At 41.4% G+C, this 27,902-nt stretch overlaps 1 protein-coding gene across 2 annotated transcripts; it reads left to right on the plus strand.

The window, feature by feature from the left end:
• Positions 1-1,122: 1,122 nt before the first annotated feature.
• Positions 1,123-27,902, plus strand: SOX9 (SRY-box transcription factor 9). 2 transcript variants are annotated; one of them, XM_032209951.1, is made up of 4 exons: positions 1,123-1,218; positions 22,458-22,861; positions 24,381-24,634; positions 25,260-27,902. In XM_032209951.1, exons 2-4 carry the CDS (start codon positions 22,458-22,460, stop codon positions 26,075-26,077), a joined length of 1,476 nt encoding a protein of 491 aa, XP_032065842.1. In that variant the 5' UTR covers positions 1,123-1,218; the 3' UTR covers positions 26,078-27,902. The 2 variants fall into 2 exon arrangements, with proteins under 2 accessions (XP_032065842.1, XP_032065841.1); XM_032209950.1 differs by lacking the exon at positions 1,123-1,218 and having other exon boundaries at positions 21,564-22,861.

The following is a 27,902-nucleotide window of genomic DNA, read 5'->3' on the forward strand; positions in this document are numbered from 1 at the left end:
ATCACAGAACCCAGTATAACTGGGGTACAATATAAGGAAACATCATATTGAATCTTTTGGGTTCCTCTGCTCCTGAAACAGCGGTTGAGAAAGTCAAAGGGTAAGACATATTTCACGCATTAAGGAGAGGATGACATGGGACTCAGCAGCCCTGCAAATAAATATTACAAATAGTACAGATGCATTTGATTCCTTGTAACCCTCCTGTCCCAAACACCTCTACAAATTTGCTTTGGAACTACCTTTTGTACATATTCCTCTAGAGAACCTAATGCCAAAATGTCACAGCAGGTGGCAGCCTCTGGTTGACTGTGGCTAAACTTAAAAAAAACACCTAATCAAGGTCATAGCAAATCTGTCCCTGAATGGGATACCATCAGGAGATCCTAGTTTTTATTCTGTTGCCTTGAAAACTATGTGGACATGCCCACCTCCACTGTAAAATAAATTTCCATAATGAGGACCATCAATCGCACATGAAGGGAGAGATACTTAGCTGCTGTCACTGATCTTAAGTTGTTCTGACACTGGACTTACAGAACTCTGTTGCACTGATGCTTAGCCTTGAACTCCACCTCTAACATCAGCCCTGCTAAAGGTCATTCAATCTGCTTCCTGCCATTTTACACCCCACCCACTTCCAAACCACTCCACCCTTTGCTCCTGCCAACCCCCATTTTGTAATTATGGGCCGCTTGCTCCTCAAAACCACCAGTCACCGAAGGCATCATCAAAGACCCTGTTTTCCTTCTGATCCAGCCAAAGCAATGTTTGACACTGCCAGGCAGTTTCTGAGGGCAAAATAATAAGCTGTTTCTCAAGGAATGTCATCATGAACCTGTCATAGCAAGAAAAGAGCCAAATTCTTCCTTTGTTTCCAATCTGTACTCGTTCAGCCCCACCCCCCCTGTCCTTCTCTTCCCCCCCTCCCGCCTTTCTCTTCTAAAAAATAAAGGCAATACAATAGATCCTTTCAGGCTCTGCCAAACTGCTTCTCAACTCGTCTCAGATAAGCACTGGCAGGAAAGGTGACTGTCATCAATATTTTGGTGAATGTTAACTACCTGGGGACAGCTTTGTGAGGGAATAATCCCAAGTAGTTTCGAAGCATGTTTTAAAACACAGCATGCAGGAACTCCTTCTTCAGACCCTTCTTGTCAAACAAGCATTTAGGCAGCCCAGCTTCCTAATTACAAGACCAAAGTCTTCCTTATCAAGGTATGTTCCCCCATCCCGGGTGCTCTTTCTATCCCTTTTTCGTTCCTTCATTCAGAGAGATCTTTCATCTATAAAAGTCTTGAGGGTGGTAGGACATTTTCCCCCTTTAATATGTTCCTCTGAGACAGTACGTTAAAAATCTTGTTGGAAAAAATTGTGTAGATCTAGAGCTGTTATGTGTTGGAGATCAATATGAAAGCTGCAATCCTTGATAATCCCAGTTCAGATCTCCGATCTACAAATTATTATATGGACAATTTTGGTCAATCGCCACTCTTCTGCAGGACAGAAATAACGATCTGTTGGTCCCTGTACCATTTTGGTATTCAGCTTGCTGAAATAATGTATATTTGAATTGTTTTTAATCCTTGATAAGGCTTTATGTTTTTTTTCTTTCTGAATCTATGCTCCCTCTTTAAAAAATTTATATTCTCTGGTGTTATGTAGCATCATATGCCACATTTTCATTTATAATTATCATATTTTAAGGGACTTGCAATTTTCATAACAGATATTTCTGATATAAGGTTATTCCACTTCAGAGGAATGTCTAGGAAAGGTATCTATGACACCTGACACAATAAAACCAGGCAGGAGCCATGATTGTGCCAAAGTATTATTTATCTGAACTTGACTGTGCAAACTTCTTAGGTAAACCCATGTTTGATTATCCTGGGGCTTGGGATAGCTCCCAAGCCATAGGAATAAATGTGCATGTTTTTTGCAAAAGTTGGGTAGCAACGAGTCCTCCTTTGATCGAAGCTGCAATGATATATTTGCTGTTTTTGTTCCCTGTCATTATTTGGAGATACGGTATTTGCTCCTTTTGTTTGAATAATATTCTCCACCTATTAAAACATCAGATGGCATGAAGGACACAGCCGAACAAATATATGTTGGTGAATGTGTATGTGTGTGCGAGCTCATGTATATCAGAGGCATCTGCAGCTACAGCTCTAAATGCTATGAAATTGGGAGAAAACAGAAATTGTAGCTCAGATTTAGAGTATGATAAATTGTGAATTAGAAGACCATTATTAGATTACTGTCTCAACAAATTTTTCTAAAATAGTGAGAGAGAGTGTGTGTCTTCAGATCAGAGAAGGAAAACTAGGGTGCTCCAGATGTTTTGAGCTTTCCAACCGTAGCACTCCAAGGGCAAGGGGCTGCTCAAACCCAAAATTTTAGCCTACACTAGGCTATCTGTCCACAGCACTGCCAGGACCTACCTTCCTCTACTATACAATCATATTTTTATTTCCAACTTATGGGCATAGGTATGCCTGCAAGCCCAAGGGTATTGGGTTTATCGCATACGCTCACAAACATTTACTGCTCTCAGGCACATGATCTACCCCTGGAGAGGCAGAATTAGAACCCTTGTCATCTTACCACACTGGTGTGCAGTGCACAACTGAGATTCGGTCTTTCACAAAATGAGTTCCTATATTCTCTAACACAAATCATTCCAATCTGATTCTATATTCTGTGACAGAGAGATAAACTCAAGTCGGTATTAAAACTAGTCTCTTTTTTTTTTTTGCCTACCCTACCTTACCATTTTGTTCCAACAATAAAATTGGGATGAGGGCAAATATCCCGTATGCCATTTGCAGCTTTTAAAAGGAAGGTCCTAGATGAACTAATCTGTAAATCAAAAGGCTCAATTCCAGGCAGTTTATCAAGCTACAGGCTGGTTTATTAGTTTACTATGCTGAATACAATAGTAGCCTCTATTAGTATCTTCAGATATTTCTTTTAATCAGTGTTTTTGATTAAGCATGTCCTAATTTCATTATGCTACTACTTGTTATAGACTTTCCCTGGAGATTTTGATTAATTTCATCAATCATCCAGGGAAAGGCAAGGATTTTTATCATGGACTATATGGGTGTTATCATCTAGAATTAATGAATAACTAAGAAAAAAATGTTATTGCATACAAACCAGTGGTATCTAAATAGCAGTAGCGTATAAATTTGTGTCTCTCCTTACACTCATACATAGCCATATACTTGACAATCTGTACATATTATGGAGTAAAGAAATCTGAGTTTTTAAAACAAATTCTCCATGTGTAAACAAACTCCCCACCTTGAGCAAACCTCAAGCAATCTCTGAACAGATTTTTCTATTTCTAAAATAAATCATTATTCCAAATGAGTGTGGACCTGGCAGTTAGATTATCCAAAGGATTCGATATTTGGGGCATATTTGGAAGCAACTCAAATGAACTATTTTATAAGTTTGAGTAATGAATACTTTTTCTTTCTTTTCTTTCTTTTCTTTCTCTCTTTCTCTCTTTCTTTCTTTCTTTCTAATTTGAAGGACTAGAAGGGGAGGGAAGGGGGGTGCTCTTTGGCCCATAGGAAATCAATGACCCAGAGACATCTGCAAACGATTAGGACACAGACTTCAGGTAGCTCATAGGAACACGTGCTATCCATATTACACTCTGCAAGTATATTTCCACAACTTTACTTCTGCAAATAAACAGTCTGGCTTGTCCTGCATTAGCAAGAAACTACACAAACAGGTAGAGAGAATGGCTGTTCTATTCTCTCTTCCAGTTCTGATGGATTTCTCGCAAGCCATCGCTTGGGCATGTAATTTGAACGATTCCCTGGCAGTAATTTAACACGATCCTGGTTTCTAAACAGAATATGGCTAGCCTTAACTTACTGTCATTTATTTATCTCTGCTATGAAACATCATATATAATTTTCACAGGATGTTAGCTTTGACGTACATGTCATAATTTAACAGCTGCTTGCAAAATATAAGAAAAATCAACACTTGGAGCAATAATAATAGTATAATGTAAAATAGACTGGTTTACAACATTGCTAACATAATTTAATTTTGGAACCACTGGTAATTGCTTGAGATGAGAGATTGTAATAATTTCTTGAACAGAGAAGAATCCGTGTACTTAAGACTTAAATCACTTATCTGCAATTTAAGTACTCTGAACCAGTAGAGATATATAAAAGTTCTCCTTACGTATTCATGCATGAATATTGAAAATATTGCAGTCAAATGATAGACTACCATAGAATCCTGAAAATAAACACAGTAATGCTAAATAAAAATTATACCATGACTGAACTAGTAAAAAAAAGGAGGAAATCAGGAAAAATAAATTATACCTTCAGCTTTTCCAATATGCCCTTATTAGGTCAGACTGTTAATAGTTTATGTTATAATCAGTCATACGGAGAAAGTGATTAAATACTGGGAAAGTCAGGGATCTCCCCCTTCAAACCAATAAAACTTTTATGAACATCATGTTGAAATCAACAAAGTTGTTGTAACCTCCCCCAGCAAGATTTAAACCTGATAAAGGTCTTTGGGATGGAAAGGGACCAATGAGATTTAAACAGTCAAACTGAGTACCCTTCAACTCAGCAACTGCAATGAAATTATCCATTCATAAACCTGCAGAGGTATTCTTATTGATTGCTTATAAATAAATTCTCCCTTTTGAGTCAAACACACAAAACTCCTTAGAATTTTTTCTTATTGTGAAAACTAAGGGGGGGAGGGAAATGCACTGGAATCAATAGGACTTTGGAAAAAGTAAGTTCTCCTTTTGTGTTTGCTCTAAAGCTCAATGCTGATGACTCCCCCAGAACAAGCTATTCAGATAATTTTATGTCTAAAGGTCCTTGCTGGCTAAGGAAGTTTCTGCCCAGGTAGACTCTATGTGTACATGTGAACACACTCACTGAACTTGCAATAAGCAGAGCTTTATCATATCGTTCTCAACACACATGGCAATAGGGAATATAATCCAGTTTCAGATGAATGCTTTGATAATCCATTGATTTTATCTAAGTGAAAGGAAAATAAAAGTGTTCAATGTGAGCTTGATTATCCTCCCTAAATGTTACACAATCATCTTTGTTTTATAAAGGGAATCTGCTGTCTTCATTGCCAGGCCGTTTTGAATGTGATGAATTCACACATTCTTATCAGAATAATTTTAATATGCCTGAATGGAAGGTAAACTGAATTAGAAAAGCTAATATTTTCCAGATGCTTTGGTGTTCAGATAACGAAGGCTGTAGTTCAGAGCACCTGCCTGCTTCTGCTCATAAACCTATCTTTTACATTTTGTTTCCAAAAAGTCCATAGTGAAGGGAGGGAGGGAGGGAGGGAGGGAGGGAGGGAGGGAGGAAGGAAAGAAAGAAAGAAAGAAAGAAAGAAAGAAAGAAAGAAAGAAAGAAAGAAAGAAAGAAAGAAGAAAGGAAGGTTTATTTAGGCAAGTGATTCTATGCATGTATTTCTTAAGTTTAAAAAAAGTTCCAATGTGATGAATATTAAGAAAAAATATTGTATTTCTCCTTTCCCATAAAGTGCTTAGGATTCGCTGCTTATTCAGGCAGGAAGCATGGTCAAGAGTTTGCTTGGCATCATTGTTTACATCTTAGGACACTGCCCAAAATGTTCTGAATGGGAATTGTGGAAAGTAATGTGATCAACAAAGATGAGGAAATATTTAAGCAAACACTTTAATTTTTTCCCTCTTCAAAGCTTGCTTTAAGTGCATGTGTAGAGTGGGGGGATTGTCAGAATTTTGCACACCTATATATTCAAGTTTTTTTTTTAAATTCATTGAGGCACTACTGTTTGGCACTCTAAAGTTTCATTGAAGAATTTTAACTGCATCCTTATGTCAGCTTGAAGACAACTTTCTATTCTAAGGAAAATAATTTGCAGCAAAGTGGGTTAGAATGAATTATGGAATTTATTAGTTGGAAGGAGTACTTAAAGTAGAATCCAGTACTCTTGTTCAGCACAGAAATCCATTAAACTGTCTCTGAGAAGTGGCCACCCAGTCCCCATTAGAAAACCTTCAGCAGTGGGAAGTCAACAATTATTCCAGGAAGACAGGTTCACTATCTAAAAGCTTAGAAAAATCCTTTAGCCTTAAGCTCCTTTCTTTTAATTTGGCCGCTGGTCCATACCCTGCTTTCACTTTCAATAGAGAATACCCTTTCACAGTGTTTCACATGGACCTCTACAGGGGGAAATAATCAAATGTGCATCCTATCATAATGCAAAATCCTTTTATATATAAGCCATTATGATTCACACGGGCATGTAAGATGCAAAGCTTACATGCCACACGACACACATTTCATTATGTTGACAGAATATCAGTTTACTGGGATTGTTATATAGTTGTACATCACTATCACCCCATCCCACTCAGTCTTTATTTTTGTAAAAAGCCAAACTCCATTCACAATTCTTCATAGGTAATAAGTTCCAGAACTTCTATCATCCTTGTAACTCTCCTTTGAATTCACTTCAGCTTCTCCATATCCATTGACATAGCATTGCAAATACGATCTAGCAAGTATAATGGAATGATTGCCACTGGTGAACCAAATGCAATGATTTGGTTAATGCAGGCCAGGAGTGTTGTTGCATCAGAGGAATTGCTCATGTTCTGCTGGCAGGACACTGGTACTCATAGATTGTCATTTGCATTGCCAAAAATCAAACCTTCCCACTCCCTAATTATGCTTTTGATGTTTCCTACCAAAAGGCTTGTCACAAGTGAAAACCATCCTGTTGGACACTAGTTTGAGCCTGTTAAGATTACCATAAGGCTGCCAATGTCATTTTTAATTAGGATGTTGTTCTTTAAATCATTAATAATCCTAGATTAATGGCTTAAACAGATTTGATAAACATCCCTTCCATTTCATCCTCCAATCCATTTATAAAGAAGTTGAATAGCAGTGAGTCAAGGATGAAGATTTTGGAGATTTCACCAAATATTTCATTCCAAAATGATGCAGAACTATTAAAAGAAACATTTGGATCTGACCTAGTAATATTTAGCTACATTTCTCCTCCTTGTCCCACACGGATTTCATGAGAGTGATACATTACAGTTGTCCTTGACTTACAACCATTCATTTAATGACTGTTTGAAATTACAACGGCACTGGAAAAAAAAAAGATTGATGACATGTTTTTTCAGACTTACAACCATCAGAGTATCCCCATGATCAAATTTCAAGAATTAGCAACTGGCATGTATTTATGTTGGCTGCACTGTCCCCAGGCCATGTGATCATCATTTGCAACTATCCCAAGCCAGCTTGCAACAAGCAGAGTCAATGGGGGAAACCAGGTTTGCTTAACAATCACGTGATTCTCTTAACAGCTACAGTGATTCGCTTAACAGCCGTGGCAAAACAGGTTTTAAAATGGAGCACCTCTCACTTAGCAACTGCCTTGCTTAGCAAGAGAACTTGTGGGATCAATTGCGGTTGTAAATCGAGGACTAGCTGTACATCTAGATCAGTACCTTGGTTGACCACATTACTTACCTTGTCATTCAATTTTTAAAAAGGGGAGGGGAGGAAAGATTCATCTGTTATTACCATATTTGTTCTTCAGAAATTACATGTTAGGTCCTGGGAATTGTAGTTTCCCCCCCTCCCCACATATTGAGGGTTCCTTAGTGCTCTCTGAGCTTGCTTGTTTTCTTGCAGATGTTTCATTACCCAAACTAGGCAACATCATCAGCACTGATGAAGTTACTTAGTTAAGGTAGTGAAATGTCTGCAAGGAGACAAAGAAGCTCAGAGAGCACCATGGACTCCTTGTTTCAACCCTGAGCTACAAATAAGTAAAGGTAAAGGTTCCCCTCGCACATATGTGCTAGTTGTTCCCGACTCTAGGGGGCGGTGGTCATCTCCATTTCAAAGCCAAAGAGCCAGCACTGTCTGAAGACATCTCTGGGGTAATGTGGCCAGCATGACTAAACTCCGAAGGCACATGGAATGCTGTTACCTTCCCACCAAAGGTGGTTCCTATTTTTCTACTTGCATTTTTTATGTGCTTTCAAACTCCCAGGTTGGCAGAAGGTGGGACAAATAACGGGAGCTCACTCCGTTACGCAGCACTAGGAATTCGAACCACTGAACTGCCGACCTTTCTGATCGACAAGCTTAGCATCTTAGCCACTGAGCTACAAATACTCTCCCTTTATTTTCTCATACTGCTTGATTATCTATTCTTGACCAGGACAGGCACCAGATTAATTTCTTTGAGCTCTTCCAGAGCCCCACCACCACTAGAAGCCTTTTCTCTTTTTTGAATATTAAAAGTGTACATGCTCTTCCCCAATTTCTGCAGCTCACAAGTTTTCCACGGGTTTTCAGTGATTACAGGCATCAATTCTATGATCACTTTTACCAGATCTTTCATAAACCTGGAATATAATTCATATGTTCCTCGATACACAAATTTATATAAGATTGCAATGTGGATTCTTTGCATATTTTAACAATTCTGAACTGTTTTTTTTTCCTTTCCTGGAACATATGAGGAAGAGCTTTACTTTATTTGTTCATTTAAAATGTATATATAGCCGCCCATCTTTCAGCCATCCCTGGGTAGCTACCAATCAAGGAATAAAAACTGCAGCTAAAAACCATTAACCATAATGTTAAAAACTAAAAAACAAAATCAGTTAAAACATAAAACATTGAAAATCTGTAGGACTCTGAGAGAAGGCAGATGCAAAGAATATGTTAAGTAGCTTTACATTTTCCATATGACCTGATACTACTTATTTAACTTTTATATGCAACAGATTAATAGCTTGCTTGGCACCATTTATTTTGCCATTGTATAATTTTATTTTATTCTTAAATAGACTGAAAATCAGGCAGACATAGAGAAATAACAGGGACTTGCCCAGGTGGTCTCCAGGGGTCAAAAGGTGACTCAAAAGTACAGCTATATAGTATATTTCATTTTCTAATGGATCATTAGAATCTTATTTTATTGTAAGAGATTTACTGAGACATTGAGTTTACAGCTAAAATATTTGTTTGACACAGCTGATTTCATTATATAAGACCATTAAAATATTAAATCAAGCATTAAATTAATGCTATGAATTTTATAGCAAATTAAGACATGCACTTTAAAATCTAGATTTTGGACAGGGTGCAATTCCATGTATAAAATTGCAGCCCAAGAATGGCTTCCAATTAAAATCAAACTCTATATTGCATTTATTTTTCAAATGCAAAGTTTTTCTAGACATCAAATCATATTCCCAAAATTTAATTAAACATTCTTCCAAAGAGAGAATAAAAGGATTTTTATTGGAAAAGTGTATATAATTCTTGTAGCTGCTGCAATGCCAATTCAGTATATTTTGAAAAGATATATGTCTTAGTGAAATTTAGTAAGAAAATCTGAGGTTGCAATGGTATTGCAACTTTCAGAATTTGTTCCCTTCTTTAATAAATCATTTTCCAATATTATTATGCTTTATAACTATATGAAGAAAAGGATTCAAATTCCTTACATTTCCAAAGTTTTTTTTAAAAAAATTCATTTTAACAATCCAATCTAGAGTAATAAACCAATTGTAAAATCTAATAATTTAAGAAAAAATGTTCCTTCAGGCTTATTTTATTAATACACTCTACCCAAACGTTTCTTCTTAAATTGCTTTCCTCTCCAGATTAACCTCATTTAAAATTTTAGCCTTCCTAATTTCCATTTGTGTTCATCTGGTTAGTAAGCTCTTTATTCATCCACATAGGCATCTTGAAGCTTTTCTCATTTTTTTTCAGGATCCCCTTTCCTTTTAACTTATGTTTTAAGAAATTGTAACAATAGCATACCTACATTGCACCTGAAGTCAATAAATTTGGTCTCTCTGAAGGCTGAGATACTTGACTAACTAATCTCAGTTTGTGGCATTTTTGGCCTTCTGATTTTGGCAGTTTGTTTGCAGATGTTTTATTACCCAACTAGATAACCTCATCAGTTTCTTCTGACTGTTGTCTTGAAGTCCTCAATGAAGTTGTTGCTTTTCTCCCCAAGATGTCTAACACCTTTTGTCTATCGACCAGTATTTTTCTGTCAGTATTAAATCCAGAATTACTGACCTTTAATTTCTTCTTCCACTTCTGCAAAATGAAGTGGTTAGCAAGAGACATCAGAAATTTTTTTAGCCTTCCATGCTTGGCTGAGTTAGTTTTCCCTCAGATTTTGATTTTATTTTATTAAGTTTGTATGTTGCCCTATTCCCAAGAGACTCAGGGCGGCTAACAATAAAAAGGGAGGGGATACAAAAAATAAAATAAAGAACAGCAATTTAAAATTCTACAACAGCCATAACCTCGAATGGGGCTGGATAGTTCAACAGCCCCAGGCCTGCCGGAACAGCCAGGTCTTAACTGCTTTGCGGAAGGCCGGAAGGGTAGTAAGGGTCCGGATCTCCACAGGGAGATCGTTCCAGAGGGCCGGAGCAGCCACAGAGAAGGCCCTCCCCCGAGGAGTCGCCAGCCGACATTGGCCGCCAGATGGAATTCGGAGGAGGCCTGGTCTGTGGGATTTCAAATTGGTTGAAAACTCCCATTATTGCTATAGCCTGCCCTTTAAAACAGTTGGTTTTAAAAAACATTTATTGTCCTCATGTTCTGTCTGGATAAGTATCTATAGTAAGTTCTCACATTAATATCCTTTTAGTTTCCTACTTATTTCAATCTTACCTAAATACATGCGCGCGTACACACACATACACAGAGTTTCTCACCTCCTCCCTTTTTGCTGGATCTATTTCTTTTGAGTAGGTTGTATCCTTTAAGTTCTACTTTCTAATTGTGACTCTTGTCCCATCATCTTATGTGATAATTATCACTTTCGTATGACGATAAATATCACATTTGTTTTTCCATATGACTTTCAGTACCTCAGTCCACCCCATTTGTTTTCTGGCCCTTTGTTTACAAGCACTGGAAACTATCAATGTTATTATGTTCACTATCATGTTTTGAAGATTTCTGATACCATTTCCTGTTTCATACCTCCTTATCACATGCCACCATATTCCTAAGGCCCAGCACTTCCCGCCCCCCTCAGTTTTAGTTTAAATCCCTCCAAGTCAGCTTTGCACGTCTCTTGCCAAAATATATTTTCCCCTCTCCTTATGAGCCTCCCAAGAATCCATTCTATTACTCTTTCAGGCTTCTTCCAAGCATCCTATTATTCTTGCTGACATCTTTTTAACCAGTTGATACCCGTCTCCTATTTTCTCGGTTTCTAGATAACTTTATGTGCCCTGTTCTTCTCAGAAGGCTCTTTTTTTTCTGGGCTTCTGTGGAATCTCTCTGTGCAATAACTGTGGTCTCTTCCATCTTTCTAAATGAGACCTGAAGAAGAAGGTCTCCGATCATTTCATCTTCTCCTCCAGTAAGGAATCAAGCCTGTGTTGCAACAGGTTTTGAGGTTTTTGAGGTTTTATTTGCATTTGTAGGCCGCCCTTTTCCCTGAGGGGACTCAGGGCGGCTCACAGAAAACCAGGGAAAGGGGAAATACAACATTGAGACAACAACACATAATAAAATAATGAGCAACATGCACACAACATTCGGGCGGGGTAGAAATCCTTATCCCCAGGCCTGACGGGCGAGCCAGTTCTTCAAGGCAGTGCGGAAGGCCTGGACGGTGGAGAGGGTACGAATCTCCACGGGGAGCTCGTTCCAAAGGGTCGGGGCTACTGCTGAGAAGGCCCTCCTCCTTGTGGTTGCCAGCCGACACTGGCTGGCCGATGGAATGCGGAGGAGGCCTAATCTATGGGATCTTATAGGTCGTAGGGAGGTAATTGGCAGAAGGCGGTCTCTCAAGTATCCAGATCCACTGCCATGTAGGGCTTTATGGGTGATCAATAGCACCTTGAAGCGCATCCGGAGATCGACAGGTAGCCAGCGCAACTCGCGGAGGATAGGTGTAATGCGGGTGAATCGGGGTGCACCCGCAATCACTCGCGCGGCTGCGTTCTGTACTAGCTGAAGTCGCCGGATGCTCCTCAAGGGCAGCCCCATGTAGAGCACGTTGCAGTATTCCAGCCTAGAGGTCACAAGGGCCCGAGTGACTGTTGTGAGGGCCTCCCGGTTCAGGTAGGGTCGCAACTGGCGCACCAGGCGTACCTGGGCGAATGCCCCCCTGGTCACAGCCGCTATATGATGGTCGAATGACAGCTGTGGATCCAGGAGGACTCCCAAGGTACATTTGGTTTAGCATATTCTTCTGGGAAGAAAGCAATCCTACCTAGCAACTAGCAAGTTCCTGCTGGTTTTGCCTTAATATCCACCCTTTTGATTTGTTCTTTTCTTCATTAAATTACATCACCATATTCACAGTTTGCTTTGCTGGTCAAGAGGTTCTCCAAGCCATTGGCTGAGACTACTGTAACTAAAAACAATCCAGGGTAAACTCACATTTACTATGGTAAGTACAACACAAGCCTTTGATTCAAGAAACATAGTCCCAATATCCAGCAAAGGTGCTCATTAAAAAATAGATACTATATATATTGTACTAAAACTGAACTAAAAGGAAATCACTTTTAGTTCAGTTTTACTACAATATATATAGCATTTAGGGACGTGGTACCTCAGTGGCCAAAGTGCTGAGCTTGTCAATCAGAAAGGTCGGAGTGAGTCCCTGTTACTTGTCCCAGCTTCTGCCAACCTAGGAGTTCAAAAGCATGTAAAAATGCAAATGGAAAAATAGGGACCACCTTTGGTGGGAAGGTAACAGTGTTCTATGCACCTTCGGCATTTAGATATGCCGGCTACATGACCACAGAGACGTCTTTGGACAGTGCTGGCTCTTCGGCTTTGAAATGAGAGGAGCATTGTCCCCTAGAGTCAGGAAGACTAGCACTTATGTGCAAAGGGAACCTTTACTTTTACCTTTTACTATATAGCGTCTATTAAAGAAGCAATGTTGCCTATTTGTTTTAGTCAATTCATTGTTTTATGGTACAAATTCAGTTAGGTCATCATGTGGAATAAATTATCTGTATTAAACATATTTGCAAATTTCAAATATCTGACAAATGATTTATTTATAAGCAGGAAAGAAGCAGAAAATAGAATAAACCTATAGACAAAGTTTACTAAACCTCCATAAATTAGTTATTCAGTTTCACAGTGTATATTGCCACCACATGTAAAAACAAGAAATCCTGGAGAAAGCACATTGGTTTATCTCAATGTCTGATAATTTTGCTGTACTAGATATCCTTTAAACCATTCAGATAATCTACAGCTCCTACAAACTCTGACAAAAAGGCACTAGAACTGTTCAAAAATCCTCAATAAGAAAGTTTTCTGATAGAATCAGTGTGATGTTATAATTCTTAAGTTTACACATCAGTCTTACTGGAGTTCTGATTTGCTTACAAGAAGTAGATGAAAAATCCCTCACTAGCTCTTCATTTACCATTCTACTGACTCTGTCTGTTTCATGCTGAGATCCCTACTCACAGAAAAAAACTTACCGGTAAGTGTAACTACTCACAAGTAAATTCCTACAGAGTTAAAGGGAGATTTCCAGGTAAGCGAGTGTAGGATTATTTCATAATTTTTTTCAAGAGAAACCATTTACATAGAATGCATTAGTCTTCTTGCTACTAAATGGTGAAGTTGTTTCTTTTGAATAATAACTATGTTGTTGTTTTTTCAATATTTGAAAATCATATTTTTGCAAAAGTGCAAATCAAATTGGTAGCCATACAGTGGCATTGTGAAATCAATATAATAAATATGTAACTATATCCTGTTATTAAATTTGATCCTTAATTTTAAAAGAGACTTTTAAAAAAATGTTTATTTAACATAATGCAGAAAACATTGAATATAACAAAACAAGAAATAAAATAATTTGGGGGATTGATATTATGCATAGAAAGCAAACTTCCCAACATGGCTGGGAATTTTGGAGGTTAGCAAATTGGCAGATGGAAATACAAAGTAGTGTTTTTAATGAATGAAACAAGGATTGTGACTCTTTTCTCTAAATGTATAAAATCAAGACATAAAACTTATTGTTTTATTTGTATATCATTTTACGTCCACAGAAGTGCAACTGCAACCTTTTATATCTCTTAAAAATAAATACAGAAAAAGGTAATGAGAAGATCAGGCTTTTGAAAGCACAATTTTAATGGGCTTAGAAATTGTTGGAAATTGTAATTATACTCCAATGCGAATTAAGTATCTTTCAGTGCAGCAAAATGTTGCAGTGTAGTAAAATGTTTAGCATGTGATTCATCATCCTAGTGAAATTATTGTAATGCAAAAGTCTTTCTTAATCTTTTTTTTTTAACTAAGTGGCCAAAACGGCTAAGAAAATATATCAAAGAAATAATTTCCAGAAGTGGGTTTTTATAGATGTTAATTGGTGCATACTAGAATTCATTGTAGAATAATTTACTTCTATAAAACTTTTCTCTCCAGATTCCTAAATTATTCCACTTCACTAATTTTCTTACATTCAGAATCTGCCTCCTTGGGCAGCTTTTGAGTATACCTAAGCATAATATTTATTGCATAGACAGGCACACATGCATATATGTATATGTATATGTATTACTTATAGGTATGTACATGTATATGCACATCAGTGGTGGGTTCTGACTCCCATTGCAACTAATATGCTGCAACGGGGCTGGGCATCCACCAAGTGGACGTGCGCAGCGCACGCATGCATATCCACCACCCATGACACTCCAGCTGCTCGGCGGAGCGTTGCACAGGCGCCGTATGCCCCTTGTGCATGCGCAAATGCCCCGGTCAGCTCAAATAGAGGTAAGGAGAGTGGGCGGGTGAGTGGGTGGGCCATCCAGAACACCGTACCGGAACGGTACCTGGTGCTCCCAACAGGCACCGGTACACCCGTTGTATCCCACCACTGATGCACATGCACATGTATGAATCAGGTAACTATAAATCTCTATTTCTTTCTGCACCAAAATGCAAAATAAGCAAAAGAAAAATCTCTTTTGCTATATTGGCAAACTTGTGGTAATGGATATTGTGACTGAGCTAGACTTTCAGCGCCTTGCAGAACAAGCAGCCACAATGGATGACTTAGACTACCTTTATTGTCACTTTGAATGTACACTAATCGGTGTACATCAAAATGAAATTTCATTGCATATAACTCTCAAAGGGTTATGTATACCTTACATAAACATGACAAAATAAATACATACAAAATTATGCATATACCTACATATATTATATGACACAGAGAAACAGTTTGGATGTTCAGATGTGGAGCAAACACACTGCATAGTGGAACTTGAAAGTTTAAATCAGAAGTGGATGACATTGCAGATTTGGGGATCTGCAGCATTTCTTATTAGCACCTCATCACTAACCCATTAATCAAAACCAGTTAGAAACTCCAAGTTAAGCCCCAGGTAAAATTAAATGGAACAACAACAGAGGGAAGATGAGTCAATGGCTCACCCTATACCATCAATAGGCTTATTAAACAGACGGTGGTCAAAGAAATTATTGCCCTTGATTCAGGATTTGAATACTATACTCTCAAAATGGCTATTAAAACCAGGCCTGGTCAAAGACAACCATTTAAAAAAGAAACGGAAATACCAGGAGTAGAAGATGACAGTATAAGGCATTGCAATGTTTTGTTTTAAATATCAATTTTAAAATAATTCCTACAATTAAATGACTTCCTATTAACTGTTAAATGTTAAACTGTGGGTAGTCAAAAACTCTTGGCAGCAGCTTACTGCCCATCATCCAGAGATCAGCATTCGATTACAGATGTCTCTTTGATCACCCTTTGATTTCTCCCACAGTTAACCTATAACTTTGTGCAGCAAGTCACCAGAGGTAAAGCTTGACTTATCGGGTGTCTTTACCTTTTTGATTAGCTAGAGCTGAGCCTAAGGAAGGAACTTTACCTGAAGCTCAGCCAAACAAAGGATGAGCAGGATCTCATAAAAAGAAATTGTTCTATGATAGGCAATTTCTACACAAGTCTAACAACGCCAGCCAGCCAAATTTTCTTCACTATAGTAAAGCACAAAGAGCACTTGCTCACTCACTTGCTGTCTCTCGATTGGCTGGCAAGATGTAAGACTGAGCTGCTCTTCACTGCTTACTAAAACTGGAGTCAATTCTGTTTATAGTGGTGTCAACTGTGAAAGGCATAAAAGCTCAGTTTTAAGATATTAGCTCTTGTCCCTTTATTCAGAGTACTTGGAACAAATATCTGTCCTTCTTTTTATTAAGAAACAGGGGAATGAGGGATATCAGGATGTACCATATATTCCTCCCTCTAGCCTTCTGAAATTAGAACAATTTAAAGTATCTAATGGAAATACTATCCCCTTCTTGGATACATTTAAAAACTTTTCTCTGCGCACAAGAAAATCACAGCCTTTGGATTTCCATCCAGCCTCCAGTATTTCCGTGGATCTTCCCTGGAGTAGGTGGGTGGAATAAATAAAACATTATGGAAGGAACTGACATGGGGTAAAATGCCTTTGATAAAAGCAATTTAACGGATTAAAGGTGAGCTTTTCCAATAACAAACAAAAAAAATGATTCCTATCACACTTTATTTAAAAGTGGATTTGCATGGTTTGGAAACAAACGGAATTATTTTATCCCGACGTGAGGTGTTTTGGGATGGTGGGGTTGGCGGTGCTGAAATGCATTAGTTAGGCGAGATTTGCATAAAGCAAAATCCAGGATCCTCTCTTCCCTATTGTGTGCCTGAGTGTCTTTAGAAAGGGTTTCCAGTGCGTCTCTAATATAGATGCCTTTGATGTCTCGAGAGTAGTGGCCGCTACAGTCGTTAGAAAAATCGGAGTTTCCTTCCGCGGCGGCTCAGAGCTCCCAGCTCCCCACCGGCATCGCCCAACCAAAAACTTTCCTCGCGCCTCTCTCCACGGCTGTGTTCCCCCCACCCCTCACCCCAGCGCCGGCCGGCTGTCTGGCTCTTTTTTGCTTTAAACCTTCTCGCCGCTTCGTCACCGCAGGTTTGCGGGTGACATCATGCTTTGCAAACAAGAGCTCGGGGGCCCGAGGGCTCAGCGCGCCCAAGGGAACGAACGAGACGCATTACAAAAAAAGTTTTTGGGAAGCGCGGGGGAGGGAAGGAGGCGGCGGGGTGGTGGTGGAGGATGCTGGATTTGCAAATCCTGCAAGTAACTCCAGAAACTCGTAATCTAGCCCGGGATGCCAATTTATAGCACTTCACAAGGACCCCCAAGAGTATCGGGTTTTTTCTAGCAACAGCGAACCCGCTTGGACCTAGATTCGCCTGATCTGCACCCATAGCGGTCCTAACCATCCCTCCTGACCCCCCTCCTCCGGTAGCGCGGCAAAGAAGCGCTCCGAAAACTTTAGGGCAGCAATGCGGTCGTGGATAAAGCCGCCGGCCCCCTCCTTCCCCCGCGCCGCTTTTTTGAAAATGCAACTTCTCAGAAAACTCGATACTTTTCCCCTTATTTCCAAATTGGCTGTAAAAACACAGGAATAAAAGGGGAGATAGTAGCCGTTGCGATCCATCTCCGCAGCCATCGGGAAGTCCAAATATAAAGCATTGATAATGGCACGGTCTACATGTCCTCTCTCTATTGGTATAGGGTATGATTCCAACACCCATTTTATTTTTATTATTGCTGTTGTTGTTATTGTTATTATTATTGCTCAATCAGATTAAAATGAAGTTTATGGGTGAGTAGAAATATAGATCCATAGACAGGGATGGAGATGTGATCACGATAATATTGCTTCTGCTTTGGGGCAACTGGTATTTTAGAACGAAGACAGTTAGCCTTCGTTGCTTGCTTCTCATAACGTTATTCAACGAAACAATTTGTTTTTGTTTATTCCTGCCTATTCAGTATAAACGCGCAAAACTACCTAGTTTTCCCGATCTCTTAATTTTCGATAAAATCTGATATTTCCCCCTTTTCTTTTCCGGGAGATGTGGGGGGGAGTTTGTAGTTTGACACAAGTGAAACTTTTTGCTCCGCCGAAGAAGCCCTGAACAATAATTCTTGCTTCCAGTCTCACAACCACCTTCTCCGTTAAAGAAAAGTGTTCGTGCCCTAAAGTCATAACGAAAGAAGAGAATTAGCCTTCCTGATGGCATTTAGGACTAAGATTTAAACGGAATGAAATAATTAACTGCTGGCAAATATAGTGCCAAACTAATCGTTTGTTTCCCTCTGAACTAGGGAGTGAAAAGTACTGTTAAATGTTGCAAAAAATATACAAAGCAATTGATTCACTTCATGGGCGTTTTTTTCCCCCCTTGTGAAAGCTTCCCCCTTTCCTATTCCCTCATAGATCGGTTAACTCTCCCCCCCCCACCCGTTAATTGTTAAATATATTGGGGCAGGGAGACGCTACTATATTGTCGTGGTGATTAAATAAACAGATCTCATCATTTATATTCTGTACCTCACTCAAACCTTTTAAAACAATTTCCCCCCATCTAAATAGAATATTCAATCGGATATTAGAGCCATTCAGTCCGTTGGGATTTTTTTTTAAACCCGCAGAATCTCCTAAATACAAGTGGCCTTTGGGAATGGTCTAGCAGCACAAAAGCTATAGGGGTAGAAGAGCGGGAAGAGGAGAAGCCGAGTTTCGATGCAGACAACTGGGAATTGGAGCTGCGCGCGGATTCATCAGAGGGGCCGCGGAGTCAATGCAGATCGCCTTTGCAAGAGAGCAACTCCGTTCTACGGGGATTTTAAAAAAAAACCTCAGAGCTTGTGTAAACTCTGGCCCCAGTATGGACGTTGAGCGAAGAGCAGAGAGCAGGTCAAAAAAAAAGCGGACAGGACGAAAACAAACCTCAAACAGGGCACTCTTTCATGTTTCCCTGTATTGATGTAAATGGCGATCATATTACAATGGGAATTGTGATACTTTAATCGTAGGGTCGTGTGAAACGATTTTTTTTTTAATGCACCTAAGAAACCAACCTCTGCAGTCTGCGAAACGAATTAGCCAAACTGGAGCAATCTCAATTTAAGACTGCAGTGTCTCGAAACCGAACATCTCTCTTAAGAAATGTCCGGCTGAAACGTCCGTGAGTTGGTTCAGGCTCGGAGAAGCTAAGATGTGCAGGCAAATTGCGGCAGGCAGTTGCTTCACCCGTTCTCACTCGGGACGGCAAGGCAGCTGCCTTCCTTCGCTCTCTTCTCTCGGGATTGCGGGGAAACGGCTGCGCGTATCCCTTTCAACCTCGACCTCACTTGGCGCACTGGGGTGGGGGGAATGAATAAGCATCTTTTGGCAACTGGGAGGGATTGGGTTTCAAAAATGGCTTTCCTTTAAATAATTCGGAGGGGAGAAACACATGTCTATGTGCTACTTCGTCATGTAATCTGGCAAATGAGATCCACTGAGGTCAACCAAACGTTTTCCACCTTAGTATTGCCCAAGTTGTTTTTCCACGAGATTTATTCCGAGGTAAATAATTATGGCCGTCTTCATCGGGCACCCCGCGTGTCTATATTTCCTACTGATACGCAATTGTGTGTCAATGTTGCGCATATCTATGCAGCCTTAAATACAAGGCGGGAGCGTGGTAAATGGATGATAATGTAAAGAAGCCACTGTCGCACTCCTAAGAAAATACTGGGAGGTGGTCGCGAAGAGGTGATTTGAAGTAGCCAGAGCCAGGAGGAAGTTCCGTTCTCCGCATCAGCGCCACCGCCACCTTTATAAACATCTTTGAAAGCAAGAACTGCCCCATTATTCTAAAGGCTTGATAAGTTTATCACTTGCATTGACTTTAATGCGATTTCATCAGCAGATTTCATTCATTTCATCCTTGAATCGCAAACGGGGCAAAAGAAAATATATGACATTGGAGGCCGACTGATGAAATCGTCCGAGACTTAATCCGTGTTTTAGTGTGCGCGGTGGGGAGGGGGCGTGTTCTGCATGCATAGGAGTGTGCGTGTGCGCGCGTTTTAACAACCTTCAAGAAACATCTCTAACATAAGCACCAAGGCGGTTAGTTTCTGAGCCTATGGCGCCCCCTCTGGATGGAACTGGGAATTACACTTTATCTGCCGCAAAGGTGATTTGTTTATATAGAAATAACTGTTAAATTCCAAGTTAAAAAAAAAAAACGACACTGAAAGGAGAGTGGAAAAAGCACAAGCCAAACCAAGCCAAGGGAAGGCGCCTGTCCTCCCAGGCAAGACAACACGACAGCTAATGATTTAAAGAATCGACAATGCGGGAAGCAATGCCATCGCCGACGGGGTCCCTAAGAGACCTTGCGTTTGCAGAAGATGCCCGCGTTGTCATTCCAGCCTCGGTGAAAGGGCGATTATATCAAGAGGCCAATCCATCACCAAGTGTGCCCGGTTTCTTTTTGGGCCACCTTGACTTTTCAGATTGCTTGGTTTTACTGTTCCGCCTCACTTGCCCTGGGATTTTGCACTGACAACTTAATCGTCTGGTCAGTGGCCTACTTTTCCTCCTCTGCCTCAATTAATTTTAGAATAAGAAAAAATATTCCGGGGATCAGCCCTTGATTTTAAAAGCTCAGTCTCGCACTCTGAAATCAGCGACGACTTTCGTGGCCCTTACAACTAATTTAGTAAAATTGTTCGCCTCTCTGAGGGAAGGAGGTCAGTGGAAGATATACACTCTGATCTGAAGTTTATCAATACGTTCAATAAGCAAACTCAGATCTTTAATAGAAAGGACTTGGCTTAAAAGAAAAAAACCCTGCACTTCTGATTATGATATACGTATATTCCCTTTTGCAAGCGTAGTCTGTTCCCATTTCCTAAAAGTAGGCAGTCCGCGTTCTGTGCGGTTTAACTCAGTCCTACTCGATGCAAAGGAAGGTTAATTCCCAAGTTAAATCGGAAGTCTAACCTAGGTATATACCTGCTATATTTTTTACTTTACAAATGCTTAGTCAACACAATCTGAAAGGGAAGTCTGGTCATATATGCTTCTATAAAAGAAAGCACATTTTGATAACCTCGTTTAGAGAAGGTTGAGCTGTCATTTAAACACATTTTTTTTTAAAAAAAAAGACAAATAGGCCTCTAGCCTTACTTGCACAAAGCGTGATAGGAGGTTACTAACCGCTTGTTTAGGAAGATTATTCTAAATAACTAAAAAAAAGTCGCTTTATACAAGTATCTAGTTTTTTCTTCCTCTCCCTCTCACTATACCGCCACCCGTCCCGCGAACGGCAGCTTAGCGCGTTGTCTCCTTCTTCGTCTTGAAACTTTTCAGCACGAGCGAAGCATTAAGATGAGCAAAATCAAAACAAAACCCTCCCCTAGGAGAATGAGTCACAAAACACTGGCTTGGGGGGGGGGGAGGAAGAGGAGGAGGGTGAGAGACAGAAAGAACCAAGTTCTTTCTCCGAAAAAAACGGGACCTCGGAGAAAGAAGATACTTCTGCTAGCGAGGCGTCGAGCCCTTCCTTCCCCTCTGCAAACAACCCCCAAAGATCTGCTTCGATCGATAGGGGGGGGGGGGAGGTTGAAAAAAAAAAGCAGGAGAAATTTACTGGGAGGTATCACAATTCCCGCAACAGTTGGGAAACTACAAAGAGCCAACTGCAGCGTGCGACCAACTTTCTCTCTCTTACACACACACAAACACACACACACAGAGAGAGAGAAATACAGAGACCTCCCTTCGCCTCGGCGCCCCCTCCCTCTTCAGAGGGAGGAAAAAAACTTTTCCAGCCAATCAACGCCGTGCCAGCCCTTCCCAGCCAGGGCTGCCATTGGCGTTTCTACGGCGAAATGGGAGCAGAGGCGAGGTATTTATTAAAGAGAGCCGCAAGTGAGCGTTAGGAGAGCCGAGGTTGAGCCTCGCGACAGGCGATTCGGGGGGAGCTTTTCCGACTTTTCGCGTGCCCCACCTCTCTCCACACACACGCGCGCACCCTCAAACCGAGGAATTCGCCTCCCTTCTTTCAGTAGGGAAATATTTTTTTCTCTCTCTCCACCTCGTTCAACTTTCGCCTCTCACCGACTCCGCTTCGGACGGAGCGGGAAAAGCCAGTCCACATGCGCGTTTCTTGAGAGCGGGGTTTTCCTCCAGTGGCGACTTCGCCAAGCGCGCCTGCCGGCCGAGTTTTCTGCAAACACCGCGGCTTTTTTTTTCTTTCTTTTGGCGCTAGGAGCGCGAGACGCTTTAGCCTGTGGGGCGCGCGCGCGGGGGCTTTTTCCTCTCCACTCCTGTCTTAAAAGAGACGTCTCTCTTGCCCCCCCTCCCTTCCCCGTTCTCCTCCCCCGCCCCCTTTCTCCCCTCCGCCTCCATTTTTTCTTGTTTTATTCCCCCCCGCGCCCGCCCGCTTATATTTTTTGCCTTCGCCCTTTTTCTCGCATGAATCTCCTCGACCCCTTCGCGAAGATGACCGAAGAGCAGGAGAAGTGTCTGTCCGGCGCTCCCAGCCCGACCATGTCGGAGGATTCCGCGGGGTCCCCCTGCCCTTCGGGCTCCGGCTCGGACGCCGAGAACACCAGGCCCCAGGAGAACACCTACCCCAAGAGCGACCAGGACCTGAAGAAGGAGAGCGAGGAGGACAAGTTCCCGGTGTGCATCCGGGAAGCCGTCAGCCAGGTCCTCAAGGGCTACGACTGGACCCTGGTGCCCATGCCCGTCCGGGTGAACGGATCCAGTAAGAACAAGCCCCACGTGAAGCGCCCCATGAACGCCTTCATGGTGTGGGCTCAAGCGGCGCGGAGGAAGCTGGCCGACCAGTACCCGCACCTGCACAACGCCGAGCTGAGCAAGACGCTGGGGAAGCTCTGGAGGTAAAGTTGGGGCGAGGGCAGCCGGCTCGGAAGCGGCTCGGGGCTGCTCCCGGGAAAGGGCGCGAAGGCTCGCACGGCAGAGGTCTTTCAAACTTGGCAACTTTAAGCCTTGTGGACTTCAACTCCCAGAATTCTCCAGCCAGCTGGACAATTCTGGGAGTTGAAGTCCATAGGGCTTAAAGTTGCCAAGTTTGGGGACCTTGCAATATCGGCCAGAGGGACCTGGACAGCCCTAGGGTGGCTCCCTTGGGTGGTTGGATGGCTCGCTCGGCTCTCCTTTGGGGCCAGGTCTTGGGATTCCTGAGGGATGCCTCGCAGGAGCCTAAGCATCTCTAAAATCCTGATGCCCCCACCCCCTGTAAACATATAATTCTTACTTTACTCAAAAAGTGAACTCTACTCACGTGGAGGAAGCCTAAAAGACCACTAACCTGGTTTTAAACAAGGTTTAAATTGCCCCCCTGTGGGGTGTGGGCTCCACATTGGGGACCACTGGTCTAGTCCGATGGCAGGAGGCTGGAACTGGGCAGGAAGGCAGGCGGGCGAGCCTGGGCGCACGGATGGGGAGGTCGCTGGGCTTTGCGCGGGACTCGCTTTCAAAAAGGGGATCTGGGGTCAAAATCTTGCCCCCCCTCTCTCTCTCCTCCAGTCTAATTTTGTTTTAGGAGCGGAGTGGAGAGACAAAGAGTAGAAATCACTGAGTTAGGGTTGAAAAAAAACCAGAAATGACAAAGTTAATAACTTGAGCCCCACTCTGGAGAAAAACAGCACATCTTGGGTGTAATGATGATTGGCACAAGTTAGCGAGCGCTAACCAATAAGAAGTTGGCTTGGAAGGATGACTAGCAAGAGAAACGTGGGGTGGGGAGAAAAGAGAAAGTGAGTCACCTGGCTGAAGCATAAGCTAATGACTTGCAAAAAAAAAAAAAGGCTAAGGGAGCCACTTTTGTAGATGCAGAATATGCTTGGAGTGAGTTTAGATGTTAATCCCCCAAATCGAGAAATCCTGGTATCTGAGCTGTGGCTGAAGCTGCTTATGTGCAGGTGTCTATAGTGTTTGAGTAGGATGAGAAAAGAAGACCGGTTGCTATCTTCTGTCTTCTTTCTTGCAAGGAAGGGAATAAAGCCCCAGAGTGTTTGGAAGAATTGCTGAGAAAGGAGTGGTTTAAGTCTTTTTTTCTTTCTTTCTTGCAAGAGGCTCTGGGAAATTTTGCAGTGTGTTTCTACCCAGAGGGAAATTCAGGAATAGCAGACTGCTAAAGGCTGCTTTTCCTGGTGCCTGTCATTTTATATTGGATTTTATACATCTTCTATTTTGTCCTTTGCATTATCAGAAGTTCATTCTACCCAAGTTTGGGTCTTCTGACAGCTGCCTGCAGCGATGCTGGCCTAGGTGCAGTGGCAGGAACGTAGGGTAAATTTCTAGCAAATCGAAGGTGCTCTATGTACTAAAATCAGGAAGCTTAAGCTTTGGGTAGAACTTAATCAACCAATGCATGGCTTTGTTTTAATTGCTCAGGTTATTGAATGAGAGCGAGAAACGCCCATTTGTGGAGGAGGCTGAACGCTTGAGAGTGCAACATAAAAAAGACCATCCAGACTACAAGTACCAGCCACGAAGGAGAAAGTCCGTGAAGAACGGACAGGCTGAGCAAGAGGAAGGATCGGAGCAGACCCACATCTCTCCGAATGCTATCTTCAAGGCCCTGCAGGCAGATTCGCCCCAGTCTTCATCCAGCATGAGTGAAGTACATTCACCTGGAGAGCATTCTGGTGAGTGTGCCAACTTCCCCTCCTTGGAGAAGAAGAGGAAGAACATCCGGTGTAGACAGGTCTCCTAAAGGCAGTCCAGTTAGCAGCCTGTTGCTTTTCTGGAGCAGTTTGCCAAGGAAACATAAAAGAGCTAGATAGCTATTGGTAAAAAGCAATAGCTTTCATGTACCTACAAGGCAGGTCTTCAAATAGGTCATCCTTCAACAGTTCAACGTCAACTTAATTGCTTTGCTGAGCCATTCCACCAATAGTACTAATCTTAGTTTTCATCTCAATGTATTACCATAACTTATAAACTATAAACACCTGTTATTGTAGCCTTATAAAGCAGCCAGTTTTCAACTACATGCAACAATCTGCATTGGTATTTCATTCTTTTTGGCAGGCTCTCCATCGTCTCTTTTGCATCCATCCAGAGTTAATCTTTAGCTAAGTTATCACTGCCATGCAACACCTTCTGCTCATTAAAAGTGGCCGCTGGTGGGAGTTTTATGGCCCTCTGGCTGTGCCTGTTATCAGAAGGGAAAGAGACCCAGGTGTGGCTTGCTTGCCCTGTGACTTCAAAGGCATCAAAGAGAACCTGTCCCCTTTGTAACAACTACTATCTCCTTTATATTCCTTACAGGGCAATCTCAAGGGCCACCTACTCCTCCTACCACTCCCAAAACAGATGTCCAGCCTGGTAAGCAGGACCTGAAACGGGAAGGTCGCCCACTGCAGGAAGGAGGAAGACAGCCGCCCCATATTGACTTCCGAGACGTGGACATTGGGGAACTCAGCAGTGACGTCATCTCTAACATTGAGACTTTTGATGTTAATGAGTTTGACCAGTATCTCCCACCCAATGGCCACCCAGGAGTTCCAGTCACCCATGGTCAGCCTGGCCAAGTCACCTACACAGGCAGCTACGGGATCAGTAGCACCACAGCTACCCCAGCAGGCACTGGGCATGTCTGGATGTCCAAGCAGCAGCAGCAGCAGCCGCCACCTTCTCAGCAGCCACCCTCCCAAGCTCAGCCACAACCACCGCCCCCACCGCCGCCGCAGCACACACTCACCACCCTGAGTAGTGAACCAGGCCAGCCTCAGCAGAGGACACATATTAAGACCGAGCAGCTCAGTCCCAGCCATTACACTGACCAACAGCAGCATTCACCTCAGCAGATCAGCTACAGTTCCTTCAATCTCCAGCACTATGGCTCTTCCTACCCGACCATCACTCGCTCCCAGTATGACTACACAGACCATCAGAGCTCCAATACCTATTACAGCCATGCTGCCAGCCAGAGTTCCAGCCTTTATTCTACATTCACTTACATGAACCCCACCCAGAGGCCCATGTACACCCCAATTGCAGACACTACGGGGGTACCTTCCATTCCTCAAACCCATAGCCCACAACACTGGGAACAGCCAGTCTACACGCAGCTCACCAGACCATAAAGTTCTGAAGAATGGTGTCAATTCCCCAGACTTACAAAAATATTTTTAAGCTAAAAGTGAATGGAAGAGAGGAAAAAATATCCCAGAATGCATTGTGCACTACAGCATCCCTTCAAAACTGACCAGATTATTCTCAATCAAGAAACATTCCATGATGGACTAAATACTTTGATTTGAAGGCAGTTTTTTTATTTTCTTCAAACAGCCAGCTTAGCTTGCATAGGTATGAACTTGTTAATTATTTTTAACAATAACTAAAAACAAAAAAATGAAAAAAATATAAACTCAAAAGTATTCCTCTGTGAGGAATATTCTCTATTTTAAATATTTTTAGTATGTATTGTGTATGATTTGTTACCAATATGATGGAATTTATACGTACTTGTTTTTAGAGAAACTTTTAAAAACTGCTTTTTCCTTTTTGGGGTGGGTGGGTGGGATGGGGACAGTTGAACCACACTTAGCAAAAGAATATGCCTTAGCTTTTTTCCCTGCTGTCAGAGGTATTTTTCTATAGTTAACAGTCATTTTTAGAGACTAAAATGTGTGCATTAAAAATCAAGGAAAAGAAAATTTTGAGGAAAGGAAAGAAGTGCTCATTAACATGATTGTGGGAATTTGGAAAGAGGCTTCTATTTTTCTAGCATGGAAATAAAATACGGGGAGAAAAAAAGATGAAAGAAAAAGCAAGGAAACCTTGAGCCTTAAAGTAACACTATCAGACGCCTTAAAGAAAAAATCCTGTGAAATCTTCCAAAAGACTTGCACAGTTATCTTCCAACCTGCCAAGGGAAAATATGGAACTCCCAAGAAGAGAGCTCAGTTTTACAGGTCTGAAGCTTTTTAATTATTATTATTATTATTTTATTTGCAACTACAAGCACCAAGTTATGAAGCCAGAATCCACATTCTCTACCTTGATCCCTTCAGTTTCCAACACCAGGCCAATATTTGTGAGACAAATGCAGTCAGTCAAAAAATCAAGAGTCTTCCCTGTAAATTGCATGAAAAACTAGAATACTTTATTCCATGAAGACAGCTTACAAAAGGAGGAGATGGGAATGACACAGGAACACCAGCTTTAGCAAGGTTCATGGATGACAGTAGTAGGTGGTTTTTCTTCTTTTAAAATTATATATATTTATTTTGTGAAAAAGATGTTTTTAATCAAGAGGTTTGTTTTTCAATTTCCCCCTTCCACGTTAGAAATCTTAGTAATGTAAACAGAAATACCAGCATTTTACTCAGAGGGTATATGGTACCTAATTGTTAAATTATGGTCTAAATCAATAACCCTTTATTTTATTTATCTCTCAGTCTTTGTTTTTGTATTTTATTATTCCTTCGGAATGTGTCTTAGGTTTGTACAAATACCTGGCTCCCATTTGTCTTTCTATCTTTTCTATTTCTTTGGTCAGAATAAACTGGAAAGCTTTTGTGTTGTTTTCCTCATTGTACAAACAAAGCATGGCTAATTAGTGTATCACTGAGTTATTTCTGCCTGAATACTTTTAGACTCATGATTTGGACTGGGCTAAATTAATAGAACAGCATGCAGAGCACAGAAAGTAAGAGTGGACTTGAACCACTCTTTCGTTTGTGAAAAATTCCCCAGGTTTTAAAGCCAAACAGCAAACCTTCCTTTACATGCTGATGACTGACTTGCAGGGATTTCATTTTGCATGAAGGAACATTTAACAAATTCCCTAAATTGCTATCCAAAGTGGTTCAATCCACTGTATTGCCTTAAGGTTCCACCTCTTTATCCTTTCCTCTGGGTAGGCCTAGGCTTATTCTGCCCAAGTGAAGCAAAGCAACAGTGAAT

The sequence above is a fragment of the Thamnophis elegans genome, chromosome 2 (assembly GCF_009769535.1).
Source record: "Thamnophis elegans isolate rThaEle1 chromosome 2, rThaEle1.pri, whole genome shotgun sequence".
NCBI classification, from domain to species: Eukaryota; Metazoa; Chordata; class Lepidosauria; order Squamata; family Colubridae; genus Thamnophis; species Thamnophis elegans.

Bases quoted from the DNA above. Each gene is read 5' to 3' on its own strand.
- SOX9 (XM_032209950.1), top strand. From the start codon at position 22,431: ATGAATCTCCTCGACCCCTTCGCGAAGATGACCGAAGAGCAGGAGAAG. The intron at 22,862-24,380 runs GTAAAGTTGGGG...TTAATTGCTCAG, and splicing joins ACGCTGGGGAAGCTCTGGAG to GTTATTGAATGAGAGCGAGA. The intron at 24,635-25,259 runs GTGAGTGTGCCA...TATTCCTTACAG, and splicing joins TTCACCTGGAGAGCATTCTG to GGCAATCTCAAGGGCCACCT.